Raw genomic sequence first — 22,835 nt, 5'->3', positions numbered from 1 at the left:
TAGGGCTGCACAAACCAAGTCCTCCTCGCTGGGAGATCTGTACTTTACAGAACTTCAAACACCTCCAGGCCCCTTGTCCTGGTCCGCAGCAGTCAGCCAGCCAAACTTTTTAATCAGTATTAAATCCTTGAGTTTTGTCTGGTGATAATTCACATGGCAATCAATCAAAGACAACCTCCCTGCAGCTGCAGAATGGCTGAGATAATTCTGTTACCAAGATCAAAGAGGTTGTATCCTGCCCGATTTTTAATTCATCATCGAGTCAGGAATTCCAGTAGGAAGGAATGTGAAGCTATAGCCTAAGAAAGGAAAGGTTCCTTGCAAGAAACACCCAGAGGAGAAAATACTCACACTGACAGCAAACGAGTCTGAAGGAATTGCCCCACCTGTAAAATACTGGAATGCCACTAGGGCTTTTTAGAGGCAGTTTTCAGCTGGAAAAGGATTGTCCGACTAGAACTACCCAAAAACTATTGCTGGGACTCAAAGGATAAAGAGTGATCTTTACTGCACGCTCTTAATTCATAACTTTATTGGCCTCAGCAAGTATTTCTTTGCTATATATAAATTTAAGACAACAGACAAAGAGGAGAGGGAAAAAAAAAAAAACCTCTGTCCTGTTTATCTGCTCTGTCTTACTTTACAACGTTTGTGTGTGGGATCATGGGACTTCTGGAACCAAATTCTTTGTATCGGAGATGACCCCTACAAATGCCCAACTTCTGATACAGGCACCACCATTGATTTTACCAAAGGAAACGTGTAGCCAGAAATAATTTTCCAAACAATTTGGGCAAAGACAGACTGTAAACTGGCGTCAAAACGTAAAGACCAATTTGGTATTGTCCTGAAAGGCTGATTTTTGCTCCTTTTCCAATGAGGAGACGAAATCGCACTAAGAGGCACCGTACATTTGTGCATGCTGTCAAGGTGGCCTGGTCATACGACATGATTTTGCCACAGTAATTAATAGCCACAAATAAATTACTTGGAGAAAACGTCATTCAGCCCTAGGAAAGGACCCTTTTTTCCCCCCCAGTTTGCAGCTGACAATGGCTAATCTAAATTCTGCCACCTGTGAGAGTCTGAATTATATTTCTCTTCGGTTTCCCTACAATCAGTTCGGTTTCCCTACAATCAGTCACTTCAGGAAGGGAGGAACAGCCCTCAGGCCTGTGAAGCTTCCTCTAAGGCCAGCCTTTGATTAGCTGCCCCTCTAGACATGGATAAATACAAACCCTTTGCCCCCTGGGAGGTGCCACCACAGCAGCAGACACTCTGCAAAGACTCTTTTTTTTTTTTTCCCTCTAATCTCAATTTTTTTTTTTTTTTCCCCTCCAGTCTCTCTTAAATCTCTTTTTTTCAGACTCTCTCAAGTCTCTTTGCTGAGGTGCTATAGAATGGCTGGGTAGTAGGGTCCTAAATTCATAACGATCAGAGTCTACACTAAATCATGGTGATTTGGTGAGCCATTCTTAAACCACAATATAGAAATACCTGAGTATTCAAACAATCTTCAGTTTCCAGGAATGGCTGCATGTAGTATTACCATCCTTAGCCTGAGGATATGTGTGTGTGTGTGTGTGTGTGTATGTGTGTGTGTAAAATCAGCCTCTTGTGTTCAGGTCAAGAACAGAAAACACTTTTTAAAAACTTCAATATTATCTATCAAATGTCAAACAAAAGGGAACACTGGCTGACGAGGACCTAGACAGAACTTTGACACTGACATCCCTCCTTCAGGGCTTGAAATTCCTCTCACTGACTCATCACTCAACTGTCACAGGCTTCCTTTTTTAAAGCAAGAAAAAGGAAGACAAACAGTAACTGCTCATGCAAAAACAACACAAAAACCAGGCAGCTCAAGCAGTAATCTGAATAATCGATCCACTCAGAGGGAAAGTTCACAGTCTAAGAGGGACAATGCTATAACTTGGGTAAGAACATTGCTAATTTAGAAACAGCTCCCAAAGAAAAAGGAGAATTAAACCGATTAGCTAAACTTAAGCGCTAATTAAAGAAATCTTCAAAGAGAGGGTTTTTTGACAGGACACTGCGGGATTTCTTCGTCCCGCTGCCACCAGCAGCAAGGAGGGATGGACGGAGGATGGAGCCTATGCCCTTGCGCTGCTCTCGGCTCGGAGGGCAGAGGAGCACGCCCGGTGCAGGGTCGGCTCAGCAGCCACGGCTGGTGGCAGGTGCCTGTCACAGGGGCCCGAAGCACAACACACCCTGGCACAGGACCAGCACCCACACACGCTCAGGAAAGGTGTAGTTCGGGGTCTTTTCTGAAATTACTGCCAGGCTACCTTGAGAACAGGGGTTACCACCCATCAGTCAGTGTTTAGCTCCTGGTGCGTCTATCAGCCAACAATATACCCCCTGATTTCACACGCGTAGTAGGCGCTATCACAAATGCTATATGCAAACACACACATCTTAGGAAGGATACTGATACCTGATTTAGTTTAAAATGGAAATGTTGAGGTCATGCTTTTACTTGATTTTTTAAAAAAAATATGGTCAAGATGCTTATCTTGGGGGGGGGGGGAGATCCTTCCCCAATCGACACCATAATGAGCCAAATAGAGACAGTAAAAACAGTATTCAAAAAGCCATCGAAACTAAAATTCCATATGGAGAAATGTACCCGTCCTGAAAATTAGAATGTTAAATCACTACACGCTGTGCTGAAAATAGCATTGTCAACGCTTTGGTGCGGAACAGAAAAGCTTAGTAACCACTATCAAATTAAATTAAATTGAAATCACAATATAACAGCTGTTAAAATAGTCCCCGAATTCCCATTCTCCTCTTGGAAAAGCCACAAAATTAGCACTGGAGCTATTTAACAATATGTTTCAATCTGCTACATTCAACTTTAAGTGTTACAGAGAGAAACCTACCTTCCAGACCAAGTCCAAGTGTCTAAATTCAGGCAGTGCAAATCATTCATTCTAGTTTGCTAAAACAAAGAAATAAAATCCCAGTTGCGTTATATTAAGCAAACGATCAGCAAAGTCTTTTAGCGAGGCCTTCCCAGGACAGAACTATCCAAGTAACAACATTTTCAAGAAAACTGTACCCACGTGCCTTAAAACAGCTCTGTACTATGTGGCAGATGAAAAGCATTTCTTCTCAAAAAACCCATGCAACTCTCAGAAAACTCCCTGTCAGGAATATTTACAGTAATGCAACGGCAGTATGGGGCCAAGTTCAGCTTTTAATAGTAGTTTAATAATGAAGAACTATGTGATATTCAGTTCCTGCAAATGTATTCACTTTTCATCCACAGAATTCACGGTAGGTAATTGCAGAAGGTGTAATACCCTCCATATAGTTCCCTCATTTTTCTTTGCATTCTGCTCAGAACTATGCATCCTCCTGCCTGGTCACTTATTCCTTGAAATATCCCAGTAGGTGCCGTACTCTGTACAGGACATCCTACGAGAAGTTCATCCCATCTGTGGTTTTGTCTCTTTTTCCGGAAGGCAAGCCCTGTCACAAAGCTGCCAGTAACAACAACAAGGTTTTAAGACCCTTTAGCATTTGCCCTAAAAATAGCAGAGCAATGGGAAATCAATACACTTGCATACCTGCCTGTGTTTTGAGATGATGAAAGTTAATTGCCTTAGAAACATAAAGGGAGCGGGGGGGAGTATAAGACAGAATTTCTTTGAGTTAGACTGCAGCAGGATTTCCAATGGCTCGCCACACGCTTGGCTGACACTTGTGACTCCCCTAGGCACTACAAAACAACATCTGAGAAGTAGGGAAATATATCTTGCCTTACCTTACAATCTCCTTTCTCCTAGGGTAGTCCATAGATCTATTAGAATAAGCCTTTCTCCAGCTTGCAGATCCTTTGAGGCAGAAACTAGACTTGCCGTTTAAGTCACAACAGTGGTTTTACCCCCGAGAACTCAGCCAGTTAGTGAGTTTGAGAGACTTCCAGAGCTGTCCATCAGAGCTATGGGAAGTCTCTCAGGGTGCTTCAGGAAACAGCAAGGTTTTCAGGATAGCTATGGCCTCCTCTGATCAAGAACGTGCTAGCCCTTTCCTGTCCTAGGGAGGAGAATGTTAACCAGCACTTTGGAAGGCCTTCAGAGTGGCCAACAGGCTAAAGAAAAGCAGAACGGGAGGGCTTTGGGCACGGCCTGAGGAACTTTATCCCTGCAAGAGGGTGACTATAGCAATAAAGTGTGGTCCAGCTGACAGCTAGTGGAACAGACCTGTCGTCCATGACAAGTCTATTCAGTTTCCTGCTCCTTCAGGTGGCTTTGAAGGAGATGAGGAACAAATCATGCAAGCAGAAAGCAAAATGCGATTACTGAGTATCTTCTGCTGTACCTGTACACGGCTAGACACTTGGGGGGGGGGGTGGGGGGAAAGCAGTGTCCTGGCCTCTAGAACTAAAAATATTTACTCATCTTGGAACAACAGTTCGATAGGGAGGACATCTATTAAGGAAAGGGAAGAAAGGAAGTTGCTGTTATGTTGAAAATTAAGGTTTCAAGAGGATCCTGTTCAAGAACTCTCCTCGCTGACTTTCCTTTCCTAGGCATTAGGCAGAAGATGGAGTAGTTTTCAGTTTCTTGGTCCCTGGGAAATCAATGTATTATAATCTTTACATTCTCATGATTCAACAGATTGACAGATGCATAATTACATCAACCTCATTTTGAATTCAAAACACAGCATCAGTTGGACATTTAGGTCTAAGATTCAGTCCTTTAACATAGCTACAACAAATGAAAATGCCTTTCTACGCGACCCTTATTTGGGAAACCAAAGCACACCGTCAGGTTACAGTATCGTCCTTTGCCACAAGCAAAGCTCTCTCGCAGCTTCTCATGTATTTCTAAACGCTACGTACTGTATTTAATCATTTAGCTGACAATCCTAAAATGATTCTTAATTGGCTTAAAAGCATCAAGCCTCATAAAAGGGTTTGCGTTTCCCTTTGAGCTACGAGGCCTCCTTAGACATCCTGCTTTTCTACGGCACGTTCACGGACTTGCAGCCCCGTAAACATTAGCCAGGATCTGCTTTGTCTCAGGATTAGCTTTCTGGCACGATGAAAGGCATTAAGGGGGACACATTGACAGCTCGCTGCCGTTACAGTAAGCTCTGCGCAGCTCTCCATCCTGAGAGTTTACAATCAAACTCAAATCTCAAATCTTTGTAAGAGAGGGATTGCAGTTCAATCTGTCTTCTGATCTCCAGCGACAGAAAGGATAACAGGAAACATAAACATGCATACATTAAGGCATCAGAAGTGTGAAGAGCTGCTGGAAAGACTTGGGTTTATTACTTCATCATTCTTTACATGAAAATTTTCCACTTAAATCAAACATGAGACTTGCATCAACTTTTGGACTAACTCTCCTTCCTTCCCACTTTCTCCCGTTTTCTGGTTTTTCAGGGGCTTACCTGGAGGAACAGAGTCCACATAATACTTCTGAGCCTGTTTTCAAATGATTCCTGGTACAATTGATTTTGATCATCATCATCATCATCATCATCTTCTTTTACCAGTTCTAGCTCCAAGTTTGGAAAAAGGTGCCCTTTCCTCCCAGAAAGATGAATAGGAGAAGCCTCATGACACTTCCTGGCCCTTTCTGGTTCCTTGCAGAGCCTTTTCCCTGGGAAGATTTGTATTATGGTGAACTAGAAGGAGAAGGAGGAGCAGAGCAACCCCGTATTTGCTCCTTAATTTATGGAGAAAAGCAAGACTTCATCCTTGGGGAGGAGTTACTCCTGTTGTCAGGAAAGGTAGTGCTTTTCTGATGTCCTTAGCTTGCCTTTCCTGCTTCATTAATTCCTCAAGCCCTACTGATTGTTCCCTAACCTTTCTAAGCTCCCTTCCATTTATTCCTATGACAGAAAGCGAATCAATAATAATCACTAAGGTGAAAATTACACTTGCTGCTGTCCTACAGAATTAAATACAACTTTCCAAAATCTCACTCCCCTCTAACATTGTTCCCAAGCGGTTTCACTGAAATTTAGCAAATCGTTATGAAGGAAGCTGATGCTACCTGAGGAAGAGAAAAACCTTTTCAGATCAGAGCCTTCTGGTATTGCTGAATCCTGTGGTCAAATAGAGTTAAATAGAAGCCAGCGGGCACGTCCTCTTGGGGCACACCTAATCATGCAACAGCACAGTGGAGAAACGACAGGGGAGCTCTGGGTTACTAACAAATTCACTTGCAGAGGCTGCAGGAGAATCCTAGCTGGAGTTACACAGCTTTTCGGGTGCAACAGGCACAGTGGAGCCACCCCAAGTAGTCTGGGCACAACACTCAACGCTGTTCTGCTCCTGGGGTGAAGGCCTCTGCGCCACGCAGAGACAGCCCTTGCTAACCAAAAGCCAGCGGGAGCAAGACTTTTTGGAGGTGCTCAGCAACAACCAGGTCCTGAGCTGCATGGTTCCTTCTTCACCTCTAGGTTTCCTTCCCCCTGGCGCCTGCAGGCTCGCTGCAGGCGGAGCGGGATTCAGTTCAGCTGTGGTTAGCAAGAGTTCACTCACAGAGCAGAGAGCAAAGAGCAAGTCCAGAGCAGAGGCCCAAGGGCTCGCTTTGCCTGGCATGGCTAACCCTGACACACGAGGTACTCAGTCTCTTCCAATATCCTCTTTATTTCCTCAGTTATTTGCAAATCAAACTCATCCAAACCCACAGCTCTGGAAGCTACCGCCTGCAGTTCCCTCTGTCAGAGGTGGGGCTTTAGCCACAACCCCAGAGATAGCGAGCCTGTACGAAAGGCCACGGAACACACCATGCAGAAGGCAGGAATAAACAGGATCGCTCGTGGTTACTTTCTTTTCCTGATGGCTCTGAAAAGGTACTTAGGTGAAAACTTCTCCAGCAGCTGTGGGAGGCAATTCAAACCGGAAAACTGGCTGGACATTGTGTGGCCATTCTGAGCCTGCCTTGATCTGTAGGTCTGGTTTCTGTCTGAGCAAGCAGGAGTAAGCCATTTTGTAACAGAACTGTAGACTTTCCCTGAGAAGAACACTGCATTAGAGTACAGCTTTTGCAGCATGAAAAACAGGGGATAGGGAACAAAGTGCCATTTTACACTGGTTTATTTGCAAGTACTTGAGAATACAGGGCTTAGGTTAGGGCAGCTTTCCAAGACGAAGTTGGCACATGTTCATTGCAGGGCATTCCCAACCAACGGTTAATTCCTTCTCTTTCATACAACAAAAACTATAGAAACACAGCACTGAGGGTTTTCAGAAACCGCACCGTTACTTTTCATAGTAGTGGAGATAGAAAGCATCAAGTCTCATCCTCTGAATATGATTAAGCTGCTAAATTAGCTCTAGGTAGAAAGAGCTAAACACTTAAATTAACAAAATAAAATAAAAATATGGAAGAGTACCCAGTATCTTAAATTAGGAGGGTTTTTTTACTTGCCTTACAGAATCTGTTTCTCACATTCCTGATAAACTCCAGCTCACACAGAGACCTTTAAAAACATTATCTTCCCTACGCTTTTGCAACAGTTCTAAACAGAGCTGGTACACTTTCCAGCCCATAAAGAAACTATCCTTGCAAAAAATTCCCAAGCGATAGGGGAGCCTGCATTAGTGAAGACTACCTCGTACCGCCCTTATTTTCAGGCATAAGACAGGAATATGGGTTTTGTATTGGATTGCTGCCTCAGGCTTAAATTCTTACGTTAATGCTTCAGCAAAGAACTGAAGAGAACATCTCCTCTGACTAGTACTAGAAAAATTAAGTGTGTTGCTGAAGTTTTTAGCATCTCCTTGCTTACCAGTGGTGGCTTCAAGTTTGTTAGGTACAGGGGAAATGCCTATGACTTTTTTTTTGAGTTAAAAAGAAATAGCTAGAGTTAAGATTATATAGCAAGAATAAAGCTTTGATTTAAATACCCACTGATTTCAGCCAGCCAGCTCTTGCACTGCCTTTGACTATTACCTAAGGGACAACAGATTTAAGATCCTCCCACAGTGCATTAAATGCTACAGTCTTGGATCAACTATTGAGAAAGCAAATACAAGCCTTGTTCTTGCAGTAAAGAGCTTCGATTGTGTGCACAGAACAACGCCATCACCAGCAGCCTCTGGGGTGTGCTGCACATCCCCTGGATCGAGGGCACAGAGCATGCTAAAGGGGAAGATTGAGACTGCAAAACTGACATTCAGAGAGCAGAGGAGAGGCTTAACGGGCCGGGAATGACCTGTGCCTGCAGCAGCCCGGGCTATCGGGGAATGCTGCAGCACCCTGCCCCGGCTCGAGGGCACAGGGACTGACAGCTTTGTACCCAGCCCCTGGGATCAGACGCTGCTCCTCCCGACACCTGCAGTTCAGTCACTCATGTGCCAAAAATGACGACAATTTAAATAAAGCCAACTGAAATCTGTTATTTCCCACCTTTCAGAACCGCCTGTTGCAACTGTAAATATACAAAATCGTGGATCCCACCAGCTAGTCTGAACTTTTCCCAGAAGGTAAACACCAGGGTATGAGAGATGTGTACGGGCGTAACTGACTGTTCTTACACGTTTTCTCTTTCCTTACTGGGGGGGAGGGGCCCACAAGCTACAATCCCAGCTCTGTTGACTACTTGCTAGCATTTCATGAAGTGAAAAGGGGGAAGAGAGCCAGCAGGTTTGATGTATGGATCTGCTAAGCTGTAGCAGGCACAGAATGCTGGCACCTCAGCATTTCTTTAAGCCCGGTCTGTCAGCAGGCTTGCTTTTGCTCCACTCGCAGAGGTTACGCACACATCAGCCATTTCTGTTGATTTATGAACATTTGCATTTCCCATAAAGTCACCTGTTTCTTCCCTTTTGGGAACAACGTGTGCTTCATCATCAATACTACAGACAGAAAGACAGACTCTTCTTTTTTTAAGGTAGAGGGGGGTGAAAAGCACCACCCTGGATTCAATGCCCCTAACATACAGGTTAGGCCAAAGACATTTTGGATATTTTTCCACTACAAAGTAATTTGCTATAAAAGAGTAACTGCCAAGAAAATAATATTACTGCCAAGAAAATGTTTTAATTAAACACTAACCAGCACTCGTCCTCCAAAGATGTAACCTTTGTTTCCCAGCACAGCACACGTGTGAGCTGCTCGAGGCTGAGGTGGATCTCCACCCTGAAAGAACCAAAACAAGATCCTTCAGAACATCATCCACGTGCCAGCCGAGGGTAATGGCAAGTCAGTAACACAGAGACAGCAAAGATAAGGCCAACAGGCATCCATATGCTGACAGAACTGCAGGAGATAATCTGTAGTCATGCCCAAGACTCCACGGACATTGGAAGACATATAATACAAGGACAACTTTAACTGAGTTCCCTCAGTGGCTAATGTTTAATATATTCCCTCTTGGTCTGATTTATCATTGCTTTACTGAAGTGAAATTCAATTAAATTATCTTTAATTCCTAAGCATGAAATCACAGTAACACAACAGTTATTGCTGGTATCTCCTTTATGCAGCTTTAGTTTTCCAAAGTGCAAACCATTGGGAACAGGTACTAAAAATCTCTGGAAACCAGACCTTAAAATTTGACATTACATCCAATAGCCACATGCCAAAAAGCCTTCCCTGTGCAAATCAGAAATAAAGATAGCAAAATTGGCTTTTACTTTTCAATGGTAATTTCATTTGTTGCATTTAGTTTTATAGAGATTTCGAAACATCCTATAAAGACCATAAAATAAGTGTCAGACACTCATTACAATATATTACTCCTGCTGAGTTCTTACATAAACTCACCAGGATTTTATGACCCTTTACAGTAAACTGTCATATTAATATCAATAAATAGAAATGTGTGCATTACTGTTTTACTGGGAAAGTGAGTATACACGCTCCTTTGGAAGACTATTAAAATAACATATTTGCTGAAGAATATCTGATCTGTTTATTCTAACCACGTAGCATGACTGGTAGGTATTTGTTCAAAAGGTTTTTCAACATTAACCCTTGAAGGGAATACAGCAACTCCACATACACAACGCTCAAAACAACGAGCACCTACCCTGGAGTACTAAACACGTATCTCTACTGCACAAAGAAAAGCTGAAGGCCTAAACTAGCAGCCCAGCGAGTTTCCCACCTCTCCCCTCGCCTTCCTTAAGCCTGTGCGAGCTGAACGGTGAACCGAGACTGGATGTCGAGAGCACGACTGTTCTTTCAGCCCAATATACTGTCCTTCACACCGACCCCTTTACGAAAAGGGGGAGGCAGGGGAAAGGAAGAAATCCCCAGGCAGATTTCTCTCCACCTCTCACCTGGCCAACTCTCAGTTACCTGTGACAGGTCAGCCACGTTGCAGATGAATTAGAGGCAGACATCCAAACGGCTTCGTATCAAAAGGGTTCAGCTAAACGGGGTTTGTTAACCCCGGCTTGGCACCACTAAAACCTTCCAAGTGTTCCTGCTGCCTGCTCCCCCAAAGCCCTCCCCTTCATCCCAGAAGGCCTTCGCTCCATGGGCCACAGGATGGATCCAGAGCGGGCCTGGGTTAACGGCTGTGCTCCCGCCACGGGACATTTCCGTATCCAAAGCCCTGGCAGGGCCTACACGGATACCTGAAGCTGGATCACTGCCATAACCCCTTCCTGCAGGCCCAAGCTTGCTTCGTGAGCAGCCACTGAAACAACCTCCTCACCCTGCTCCTCAGCCCCACGCTGGTATTTCTACTAAATGGTTTTCTGGAGTATTCCAGTGCCTTGTATTTCCCACAACGGAGCTCTGACGGTAATTTTATATTCCAAATGTTGTCTTAAAGCCTGACTACCAAGCTTTATCCCCAAACTATCCCCTAGATACAGAATACCGTATCATCTTGTAATGTATCCAGATTTCTAATACCTCTCTGAAGCTGATGATATTTTTTGCATCAGAATCACATTACAGAAAAAACCACCAGTGTAATAACATCCTGTGGGGAAAAAAATTCATATCAGTTCTGATTTTTCCACATTGCTGAGGCATTGAGTGTCCTCCTCTTTAATGTTATATGCCTAAGCACTCCTAAGCATATCCAAATTACTTTTCCCAACATCAATTTCTGGAGCACAATAACTACTCAAAACGCAGTAAAATCACAATTGTATCCAAGCCAAGACTAAAAAACACTCACTCTAATTGCTGGTTGAGACCAAGTTTGTGTGGTTGTATCAAAAACATGAACATCGTTATGCCATCCCCAGAATATTTGTCCTTCCTAAAAAAGAAGTTAAAAAATTACGTATATTTTAAAATCTCTGTGCATATTAAAGGGTAACAAACCCAGAAGCGACCTACCAAAACAGAAAAGAAAGTAAAATACAGAATTTTATTAAGGGAAACACATGTTAATATTTTTAATAATGACACAACATTGAAAACAGGCTTTGGGCTCCGATGTCAGTCACTGCAGAAGACAAATCCTACCTTCTAATTTTTAGTGTAACATACTGAGCAATAAACAGACTGTACAAAGCAATACATTTCTGTAAGTCAGTATTTAACATTTGATGTAAGGATCTATACTCCCTCGAATGCATATCTATTTCTTATTAATTCCTGTCACTAAATAATCAGTCTCCTCCTTTCTATTAACTGTAAGAAATCATTATAGGCAACTACCTAATCCAGGCATCTCAAAAGAATGGCATTTACTCTGGATAACAAAGAAATTAACTGAAAGCATGTCAGACTTGTGAAGCTATAAATTCCCTATCGTTACTTCAAGGAAATAAATTCTAAAATTGTCTGGGAGTTTCATACTTCAAATAGGTCTCTAGATTAAAATACTGCCTTTGCTCCTGCTTTGACAGCATTTTCTTTCACTGCACTCGAAGCCTAGCACTGGGTACTTGGAATACGCTGAACACCCACCGCTCCCAACATGCAATATCTGAAATTTCAAATCCAAGTACAAGCTTCTAATTTGCATTTCCGTGATGCTACAAATAACAGAAAAATCAGACAGATTTTCATACTTACTGAGCATAGCACAAAAGATCACGTTTTGACAATCAGAAAGGACAAATCACTCTGACATTGTGGCAAACCCCTTACCCAAAACGCATCGTGGACATCAAAACAATCGCTCAGCTCATTATGCTTCCTACAGCCATAGCCACCAAAATAGATTAGCCTGAAAGAAAACCAACAAAAATCAAGTTCAGTTAGCTGTTTTGTAAAGAACAATCAAATGAATAAGCTGTCATAATTAATTTCAAATTTTGGTTTATCTACTGTACTAGTAAGGATAGAAACAACTTAAAATATTTCACATTGCACCTAACTACACAGCCAACGCTACCGAGATGAAGGCAATCGTTACCCTCCTCATCGAGCCTGACAGAAACGCTCATAAGCAAGGAAGGAGGTTCAAGATACCTCAAAGTCCCTGTTCTCTACTCCTCCATCCACAAGCTGATTTATGACAGTCACATTTTCAGACACGAGTCTCGAAATGACACCTAAGGCACCAGACAGTGACACGCCTACGCTTCTGCTAGAATTCCTGCCCTTTTCTGTGGAAATCCCTATGCTCCTGCTGGATTTGTTAGCCTTCTGCATACGTCTTTTCACAACAAATGTTCCCAAGGTTCAGCCCACAGACTGCCTGTGACCCACAAAGTCTTCCTCTGGCTTATAAAGAGATTCTTTCAACTAAGCACTACTGAACATATTGCATTGCAAGTATCGTTACACACCTCCCAGCCCAATATTCCACCCATGAACTGGCCATCCATAAGTAATGGTTCCTAAAGTTTTGTTTAACTTCAACATGTGAGGATATTTGGTATAGTTGTTAGTGATCTTGGGAGAAGGCAATTTAGGAAATGATGGGATGGTGAAGGTCATTCCAGACTGACATTCCTAGGGAAACAGAGTTACTGAAAGCATTGTGCAATACACCAAGACATCCTGATCTGCAAACTCACATCTCGTGAAATGTTAAGGCATACTTCTGAAAAGGTGCAGGGCTCCTCCCCAAGCACTCGTGTTAAATGAAAAGGTTACACTCTGCCACCTGAAATCGGTCATTTTCTCAGGATACAGATTACACGATACTCTGAATAGAGTAATTTAGCTTCGAATCATCTCGTACTACCAGCTGAGAAGTTGTTCAAATACATGTAATTTCATATATCTGGCAGTTAAATTAGAATTACAAAACCAAGATACAGTACTGAGAGGCATTATACGGTTTATGCAAAGCCTCTTTAGATGTGGAGTCCAAAAACAGAGAAATCATTTACATTTTGTACTATTCACTGTACATTATCACTGTAGATCAAGTTCTCACTTGTTTACAATCACTTTTATAACAAATCACTGACATGTCACTTCCCTGTAACGACACTATCCAGGCACTTTTCATAAAAACGACAAGATCTGAAGTATTTATTTTTAGCTAAGGATTTTTTCCAAATACACTCAGTAACTTTCACAACACAAATATCTAGGCTGACTTGGTTCTTACAAAACAATCACTGAAATGCCTTTGCAATTGTCAGCATTTGTACGCTATTAAAATCCTGGAAAAGACACTAAATAAATTTTATTGCAGTAATAATTTAATGCTTACATAACGCAACAAAAAAATTGTAATTTTAATACTGCTTTTTTAATATGCTAAAATGAAAAACGTAAGTTATAGATGCGTAACGATTTTTATCTAAAATCTCAAAGCATTCCACAAACTTTCACTAAATTTCCCAGCCCTCTCCTAAAGTGGGTTTATACTCACCATTGATTCAGCTCACATGTGAGAAAACTCTGGTAGAAAGTTGTTAGGAGAGTTACACAAAATCCCATAGCAAGTCAAGCTAAGAATTAGTTTCATGACTCCCAAACCTGTGTGCTCTTCACTTTATAGTACTTCCTCTCTGCAATTAACACATATTAAATATTCTTAATGTGTTACCTGTCCTTATACACCCAGCAGGAAAGCTTGTCACGTGGTGTAGGAGGTTGACCTTTAAAATTTGTAATTTTTTTCCACCTATAGGTTCCATTTTTTGTTCGCAAATTAACATAATACAGCTTAAAAGAAAAAAATTACAATATTTTCAGTATAAATGATGTCGAAGAATCCAGCACAAATCACCAACAAAAAGAACAACCCACCACCCCCAGAACACACTAGTTCCCTTGGGAAAAAAAAAAAAAAAGGGCACTGACAGCGAAGCTTACAATCTGCAGCCACACACAGGAAGAGTCCAAGGCTCCACCACACAGTTCAAGTGTGAGAATTCGCCTCGAGTTTCCTCGCCTTCACTCGGCGGAGTTACACCCTGCCCCTTCCAGAGTCAACTGAAGCCTTGCAAAAAACTCCCGCAAGACCAGCAGCTCCCAGTTCGATTGTACTGGCAGAACTGTCGGTTGTTCTGCCTAATCCAACCAGGTAACTGCCCAAAAATCACCGAGGCTTGGGAGCACCAAACTGAGATCTGATTATGGGCTCCATTTGAGTTATTTTCTGGTCAGGACCGAACTCTGACTTCATCGACACTGAATGAGAAAACAGCTCATTTCATCTACTTTGCTACTCAGTTACAAGGAAAACTGGTAGCTCTGTTTTAACTTTATTAGCTGATTATGTAAGAAAGGTAAACGCTATCAAAGAGCAAAAATAAAAGTGATATTCTAAGATCAATTTCAATTACAGCTGCCAGCACGTTCAAACAAAACCCAGCAATTGGGAAAGCACTGGGAGTTTTCAGAAACAAATACAGAAAGTTTCACATAGCGGGTCTTATTCTGAAGTTATGATTCAGTGAAAAATCCCAGAAAAATATATGGAGTTGAACATAAAAAAAAACAAACCAACTGAAGTTTTTTGTCAGTTTAGAAGTATACTTTTTCTTCAAAATTAAAGCTTTTCCTTGCATTTTTCCTTAATTCAAAGGCAAGGTACACCAGACAAAACAGTAAGGTCAGCATTATTATTCATTCATACATAGTATGTTATGAAAGAAAAGAATACAATACCCGATTACTGTATCCTTTATCATCAAATCCACCAAAAATGTACAGCTTCCCATTAATGCTTGCCCCACAGCTTCCCGACATGGAGGTAGGTAACTCTCCTTCCATTAGGTGCATTGTCCTGCAATTCAGCACATAAATATTAAGTCTTATAATGCTGCTTTTAAATCTGCTAAAATTAACAAACCTAAACCAGACGTAGCAATAATTTTTATTTTATTAATATTAATATTAATTTTAAAGACACACTTTGGGCCAGGAGTAGCACTAGAAACTGTAGCTGATACATGAAGTCAGGCTCCTGTGGTGCAAGAAGACTTTCACTTGAATATTGTGCATGTGTTTATGAAGCATCCCAGTTCTTCCGAAGGTGAAGCCCATATTAAAAGAACATTAGTAGAATGCATCAGTATTTCCAACACCTGGAAATACTATTAATTCCAAAAACTCCTGAAATGAGAACGTGGCATTGCTGTTACTTTACAAATGGAAAATGGAGGCAAAGGTAGAAATAAAGGTCAGAAGTACTCACTAATTTGGGTACCCAATATGCACGCCTAAAACTGCATTTTGCACTCTATTTAGCACCATAAAAACCCCTCAATAATGCCAATTTTAGCAATGAGTTCTCTGTTCTTCAGCAGCAGTGGCCACACCTAGCCTCTTCCTTGCTAGTCTCACTTACAAACCAGCAACTTGTGATGTGAGCTGTAACATCACACAAGCGCTACACAACTACCCGACAAAACTCAATTTCTGCCGAGCTCACGAGGCTGAGCGTCGGGCCCAGACTGCGCTTGGCATCATCACTGCACGTTGAAAACAGCTTTCCTCAGCTCTCAAATCTCCACAGAAGATGGGGACCTGCATTTCCCTCTCAGACATGTGATTTCTTTAGGATTTCCACCTTCAGCCTCTGCAGAGTTAGCGGCCAAATCCCAGTTTCCCTGGGCTGCCATTCCAACGCCTTGCCCTGGCTTTCGCCCCACGGCGCGCGGGTGAAGCTTCCTTCCCCTGCTGTTCCCGTTCATTTTTCTCGGCTCTCCACCTGACTTGACTCTGTGCCTCCCGACTGGGTCCTCAGTCCAGTCTCCCACCTTCAAAGCCAAATTCCACATTTTCTGCTCTCTGCTAAGTCTAATCCCACCACACTCTGCGACCCAGCTGGATCCTTTCATCCCCTTCTTCAATGCATCCACATCGACATCATTTCCCATCACTGGCGGCTGCACAGAAGCAAAGCATCCTTGCAGCTTTGAGGTCTGACGCTTGACCTTACCCCAACCCACAAGAACTGGAGGCAGCCACTAAAAGGACAAGTTTTTTAGGTGCTAAATCACCAGATGCAGCCTGTCCCTCCTGGAAACAGTGCTCGGGGCACTGCTTCCCAACCCCTTTGCTCTGTGGCACGAGCGCTGCCACAGGCCGGCCCTCCTTCCCCTTCTCTGCTCCTGCTCTCTCAATCCTGCTCGTTCCTGCGTCATGCTGTGCGCTCAGCTGTACGTGTGCCACTGTTTGGGCTGGGAACTGAACGAGATCAAGAATGGATCCAGGTTAAAAATAACGCTGAAAAAAGAAAAGTTATATTTAACCCAGATCGCTTTCCTGATCCGATTTCCCACGTGACCATACAAACAGCTGTACCAGTACAACCAATACGGGGACATCAGGGGTGAAAACGCAGAAAGCTTGAGGCTGCTTTAGTCAACCCTTTCACCAAAAGAAATGGGACAGCAAACCACAGCCTCAGTGAGGGTTCAATCCTAAAAAATAATAAAAGAAGAAGAAACAAGAAAAAGAAAAAAAGACTTGCTAGAACTTCACAGCTAACCCTATGCAAACTGTTGTTTTCAAAGTCAGGGACTCGACCACCCAGCTGTGGAACCTGAAACACCCTGTAAGACACCTTCCTGATCGAGCCCTCCTCCTCTTTTCCCTCCAAACTGCTTTTTTTTTCAATGTGGATACACGAGAAATACACAAACAGGTGGGAGACTAGAGAGACAGCTGGCAGAAAACACGTGTGAGCCCAACTGGATACTACTTTACCAGACTGAATGCAATTACTGTAGTGGAAACCACTGGAAAACTTTACAAAGAGGGACTGCTATCTCTCCCCACACACGGTATGTAAACACAGTGAATACAAAATGTAAAGATTAAGTTGCTACTGCAAGATCCGGTTAGTTATGAGTTATTTATGCAAATACACTCAGAACAGTTAAGTAATAACAAAAAAAAATGTGATTGTAAATAGATCAACAACCTGAATATCCAGTGTTTAAATAGTTTTTTTACCGTAACAGTTAATGTATGGAGAACTAAGCCAAAATAAATGCTCAAATAAAACACATCTGTCTTAAAAACGGAGCCTTAGGCCGACTATTTCAAACATTCTCTTGAAAAAGACAATTTACTTGAGGAATTAACGTCTTTCCTAGAGTTAACTTGCAAGTACATACGTCTGTTCTCCAGTTTTTCCATTATACATCTGCTTTTTAAACTCCAGGGACCACGACAAACACCTCATGTAACTGAAGTCTTCCTCACCACAGCTAGTTGCAATCTACGCGAAGATCACATTAATTAAATGTAAATTATGCAACTTACCATAACCCGCTATCCATTTCATAGATCCAGAGCTCATCATTAGGCAGATAAACTTCATTTTCTTCAATTGACTAAAACCAAAACCCAAAGATTTGCAAATGTTAAATCAGTTATGCGTTATACGCCATACGTTTTAAAATGAAATACCAAACCGTGTTACTTAGCAACACGGAATAATCTTAAGGAGATAATCCACCAGAACACAAGTCCTACCCCAACATTATTGCTCTGATCATTACAGTTTTAAACAGGCAGCTCAATAACGCTCATATTTTACATTTTATACTAGAAGTTCAAAAAAGGTGGTTTTCATTTTTTTTTGAAGCAATTAAAAATACTGTGCTGGGCATTTCCTGATGTCATTGACCTTTGTTGATTGTCCACAGCATCTTTAATCACCCATTTTAAGGTGTGAAGGTAAGTTTGGTGTATCAGAGGTAGGGAGAGAAGTGTTTCAACATTCACAAAGCAATACGACTACAATTCAACAGCCAACTTGCAAAAATAATAGCCCAAGTGAACAATTAAGTCATCAGGAAACATACACAAGTGCAACTAACAAGTAGCACTGCAGTGCCACAACATGACCATGGATTTAAAAATAAATAAATCTGGAGAGGGTGTGAAAGATGCTTCCCTTCTCTATTACAACGCTGTTATAAAGGAAGGATTTTTTCGGTCACTATGTGATCGCTCTGAGCAAGTCCTGCTGTACTGTAACCCCCCAAATACAGAACATCAAAGACGAGCATCCAAGTTTTAATACTGTTCTGTGGGGCCTTTTGCACCTCTAAGGAAAAGCGAGTTCTCCTTCACCTGCAGGATTTTTCCTCACTCCACAACCCCTTTTTATACTTTCCAGAAACGGAGACTTTGCCTACATGCTGTGTAGATGGGTAAAGAACTCAACAACCAAATAGAAAGCCAGAAAAGAGTACTCATTTTGAAAATAAGGAACTTAATTCCTCAGGCCCACACATTAAAGGCACAGGTTTATCAACTTAACATTTTGCCAAGAAAGATGTGTAACAACATAAACCAGACCAGATTTGAAGCTCCTGAATCAAAGCTCATTATCTTTTGTTTTGGGAGATACTTTTAACTAGGAGGCAGTTCTTGGCATAATGGAAAAATATAGAGAAAAGTGTTTCTGAAAAGCACAAAAAGAACAGTTACTTGCAGCAGTTACTTGAAGGAAGGAACTTGAAAGAACACAACGTCAAATATAAAACCCTTAACCTACGCCATGACATGAAGAAGAAAACAAATTCCTCTGTGGAAAGCAGATCTATGAGGACACACAAACAGAGGCCACATAAGAAAGAAAAATAATTCAGGAAATAACGATGAGGAAGAACAACAAACAGGAGAAGGAAGCTCAAAAGAATGCAATTGCACCACTCAGGCTGAGTAACAATTACACCGTTAATTATTGTCTTCGCATTAGAAAGAAATGAAAGACTGTGAGGGAATAAGCAGCCAGAGTCAGTAAATAAATAATAAAAAAATAGATCAAAATTAAATGAATGTGAGGAAAAGACTTTAAATACAAAGCTGAAACGTAATTATCAGCAATTTAGTTACTGATATTGATTACTAGCCTTTAAATGACACTTAATTATTACTTTCTCCATTTGAAAGGTGCCAGTCAGGCATCACGTGCTGTGTTCGGTACAGTTTATCCTGCCAGGTGCCTTTCCCAAGGTAGGCTCCGCTGTTAGGTGCAGCTGCAGCTTTCACAAAGTGCAGAAGTCTGCTCAATTTAATCTAGATGTGTCAGCGGTCAGAGGCCGAGCGTTTGCTACAGAACCAGCTCTGAGCAAATACACTGACGCCGAAAAATAAGTTAGCTGGGCAGCAGTCCACCATCAGCACGTAAAAAGGTAAAACAACTCACCTGTGTAAGGTGCGGCTTGAAGAGTAACAACGATTTTCATAATAGTCTCCACAAATAGATACGTAAAACTACTAAATACGTTTGCAAAGTTTATCTGGTAAACCTAACACACGTTGTCTGTTTTGACTGTGCCGTGAACCCACGATCCTTCATTAGAAAACCTTTGAAACCACTGCACTAGCCAGCCCAACCTCAGTTTCTAAAGACCAAAGCGCAGAGAACCACCAAGTATGACCAGTGATTTAGCTGTTGCATAGTTATAGAGTCTTATGGAGTTCAACGCCAGGAAAGGACACAAAAATCTTCCTGTACGCCACAGACTCACATTATTTAAATATATGCTTATTAAGGCGGCCAACTTCTTGACACTACAGAATATGTATTCAAATCCTTACGTGACTTGCAGTCACAAGGAACACTGCCTACCAAACACCCTCAAAGGCAAGAAAAGCCATGGGAACGGTTTACAGGCTCCCGAGGGTTCCTCAGCTTCATCATAGTTCGGTACTGGGCCTGCCTGGCCATGCAGTAGGCTAGAGAAGGCACGCCAGGGCAACCTGGACAGTGAAACCCTGCAGCCCTTTCTACCGCGGCTGAGGGTTTGTATTTCAGTACGTAATATCTGTATTTTCAGTATTTCAGTAGTCACTTGCAGCACAACCCTTTTCAGGGCAGATGAATCGAGCTCAGGAGCAGAGCAACCGAGCTGAGGAGCAGAGCAACTCTTCAGATTCCACAAGCTGCCCAGCTCTATCCTATCTTTAAGTCCAACGTTTTTAGTACAGAAAAAACCCAAACACACCCAAAAAACCATTCTGATTTCCAGAAACTGAACTATAATGTGATTCAGGAAGAGACAACTAACCACGAGTATCAGAGCACCCTAGAAATGTCCCTCCCTCTGCTGTTGCACACACTCATAACTTACAAACTTTTAAAATTTAAACCCTGGAGCCCTCAACCAGAATTCCTCGCTTGAGTTCAGAAGGACAAGTTCTGCACATTTGAAAGTTCACCTTAGCCTGTGAAAAATATAGATAGAATAGCAAAAACGTTAATAGAAACAGGCTTTTCTGAGCAAGGCCAGGAAGAACACCAAACACAGCTACTTTCACATTCTAGGGCCAACGTGCACAGACACTGTGGATAAAATGAACTGGCTGTATTTAATGTAGTATCATTCATAGTTCTCTTTTGGACTAAATTAATCCAGAGCTAAAGTCACAAGGGTTTTCTTAGAATTAGTACTGATCTTTCAATAGAAATAAAGCAGACACAGTTTTATTCTGCCACCACCTTGTTTCTGAGGTGACAAAACTGCTTTTGAGGGAGGAAAACACACTGTACACAACACACAACTACTAAGAAGTAAAAAATGCAGGGACTCAGGAACAAGAACACGAATTACACACCGGGAAAGCACAGCTACAAATTATAGCCGTCACCCCACACACGGAGGGAGACGACAGAAGCATTCCTAGAGGAACCACAAGTTTATAGGGCAGGGGACACAAACCGGCTCCACCAGCCCTTCCCCAACCCCTGCTCCGTGATGGAGGCAGCTGAAACCGGAGCACCAGGCAGCCATAGGCGCCTGTGAGGGGCACCTATACTTAGAGGGGGGGCAAAGAGAGGGGAAGCACACACACAAAACAAAAAGCCCCTTCCTTCGCGCCCTTCTCTTCAGGGCAGCCGCTGGCGGCGGCGCCGCCATTTAAAACGCCCGCCCCCGCGGGGCGCGCTGCCCCGACAGCCAATCAGCGCCCGCGCTGAGGTAAACAGCGTCCCGCTCCCGGCCCGCCGAGGGGCTGCACCGGCTGAGGGGGCGGTTGGGGGCGACGCGGGACAAGGCAGGGCGGCGGGGGAGCCCCCTCCGCTCCGCTTCCCCCCACAACCCGCCCCCGGGCTCCTCAGAAACAGCTTCTTCCGTGCGGCGGTGCGCCTCCCCGGCTCTTCTCCCGTCCGTTCCCCCACCGCCTCGGCTTCCCTCCCCCAGCTCGTCCCGGCCCCCAGCGCCCTCCGGCCGCCTCCTCCCGCCTTACCACGTATCCCCCCCACACATAGAGAAAGTTCCCGTCCACTACGGCGCAGTGACCGCTCCGCTCCTCGGCCACGCAGAACTGCTCCGCGGAGTCTGCCGCCATCTTAGGAGGAGGAGGAGGAAGCAGCCCGCCTGCCTCAGTGTTCGCGTCCCGCCACCGCCTCCTCCGGGAGAGGCTGCGGCTCTCCACCGGTCGCTCCCCTCAGGCGGACGGGAAGCGAGGAGGGTCCAAAGTGTAGGGCGTCACCCTTCCCCTCAGCGCAGGGACCGTGGCGGGGCCCTTTCAGCCCAGCCGCGGGCGGAGCCGGGGGTCGCTCCGGGGCAGCGGGGGTTAGGGGCGGGCGCGGTGCCGTCCAGCGATGCGTGGCCCGCCGGCTGCCCCCGGCTTTCCCCGGCTGCTTCGGCTCTGCAGCCGGAGCAGGCCACAGGCTGCCGGGTGCAGTCTCCGAGGGGGTCACGGAGGTGGGCGTGTGGATGTACTTCGCTGGATTTGGCCTTGCACAGCTCCTGGAAGGGCCGTGTCAGTGTGGGTACAGAGTCCTGCCGTGAGCACGAACACAGCGTCTGCCCGGTGGGGCTTGCTGAACATGAGGGTGGGTGATCTAAGGCCTGATGAACGAGGCAGAAGCCTGTGAATAAAGAGCGTGAGAGGAGCAAAAAAGCACCGAGAATAGGGTACCTAAACACAAATCCAATGCCAAGAATGGAAGGAAGAGTCGGGTCTCAACATGGGAGCTGGAGACAACCACAGCAGAACTTGCTGTCTCTCTGAAGGTGAGAGGAGTCATGCTCCAGCCAGAAATACTAGCTATGAAATAGTAGCTGATATTAATTAAAACAATTATATAGGAGTTCAAACTGTTGACCCCAGAGAGAATCATCCTGTGAATGTTGTCCTCTAAGCTGCAGCCTGGAAGCAGACGAAGCAAGAAGCTGCGTACCACGGTGTGGTGGAGTACTTCAGAATACCAGAGGTGCTGCACAGGACCTGTGTACTGGGGCCGGCGCTGAGCTAGAGGTAACTAGTGGAATAAAGCTGATGTTGGGATCTCAGTGGGTTGTCTCCCGTCATGTCCCAAACTACACACTTTTCATTTGAGGGCTTTCCGATCCCTGTTATCCCCTCCATTATATAGTCTTTCCTATACCTTGGCCTGCCTTAAACAGCAGACTGGGAAAAGCCATAGCCTCCTACACTGATCTTCCAGCTCTCACACTGTTAGATTAACAACCCAGTGAGTTCCAGCTGAACTGTGGATCCAGCTGGAATGAATGGAATTCAAAATGAAACAGGTACAGCTCT

General features: G+C 43.6%; 1 protein-coding gene across 2 annotated transcripts in view; it reads right to left on the bottom strand.

The window, feature by feature from the left end:
- KLHDC1 (kelch domain containing 1) overlaps positions 1 to 21,635 on the bottom strand; it is a 30,114-nt gene extending 8,479 nt beyond the window's left edge. The window contains exons 1-9 of one of the 2 annotated variants that reach the window (XM_086462090.1): positions 21,534 to 21,635; positions 17,595 to 17,665; positions 14,988 to 15,105; positions 13,921 to 14,039; positions 12,060 to 12,138; positions 11,137 to 11,220; positions 9,054 to 9,137; positions 5,434 to 5,670; positions 2,907 to 2,965 (exon numbers count right to left, since the gene is read on the bottom strand). In XM_086462090.1, the coding sequence (XP_086318216.1) occupies positions 2,907 to 2,965; positions 5,434 to 5,670; positions 9,054 to 9,137; positions 11,137 to 11,220; positions 12,060 to 12,138; positions 13,921 to 14,039; positions 14,988 to 15,105; positions 17,595 to 17,665; positions 21,534 to 21,635 (953 nt within the window). The remainder of the gene's footprint in view (positions 1 to 2,906; positions 2,966 to 5,433; positions 5,671 to 9,053; positions 9,138 to 11,136; positions 11,221 to 12,059; positions 12,139 to 13,920; positions 14,040 to 14,987; positions 15,106 to 17,594; positions 17,666 to 21,533) is intronic. The other variant, XM_086462091.1, reaches the window with a different exon arrangement.
- Positions 21,636 to 22,835: the final 1,200 nt, after the last annotated feature.

Source organism: Leptosomus discolor, chromosome 3 (genome assembly GCF_034619465.1).
Source record: "Leptosomus discolor isolate bLepDis1 chromosome 3, bLepDis1.hap2, whole genome shotgun sequence".
NCBI classification, from domain to species: Eukaryota; Metazoa; Chordata; class Aves; order Leptosomiformes; family Leptosomidae; genus Leptosomus; species Leptosomus discolor.
This window is presented reverse-complemented; position numbering and strand designations above follow the sequence as displayed.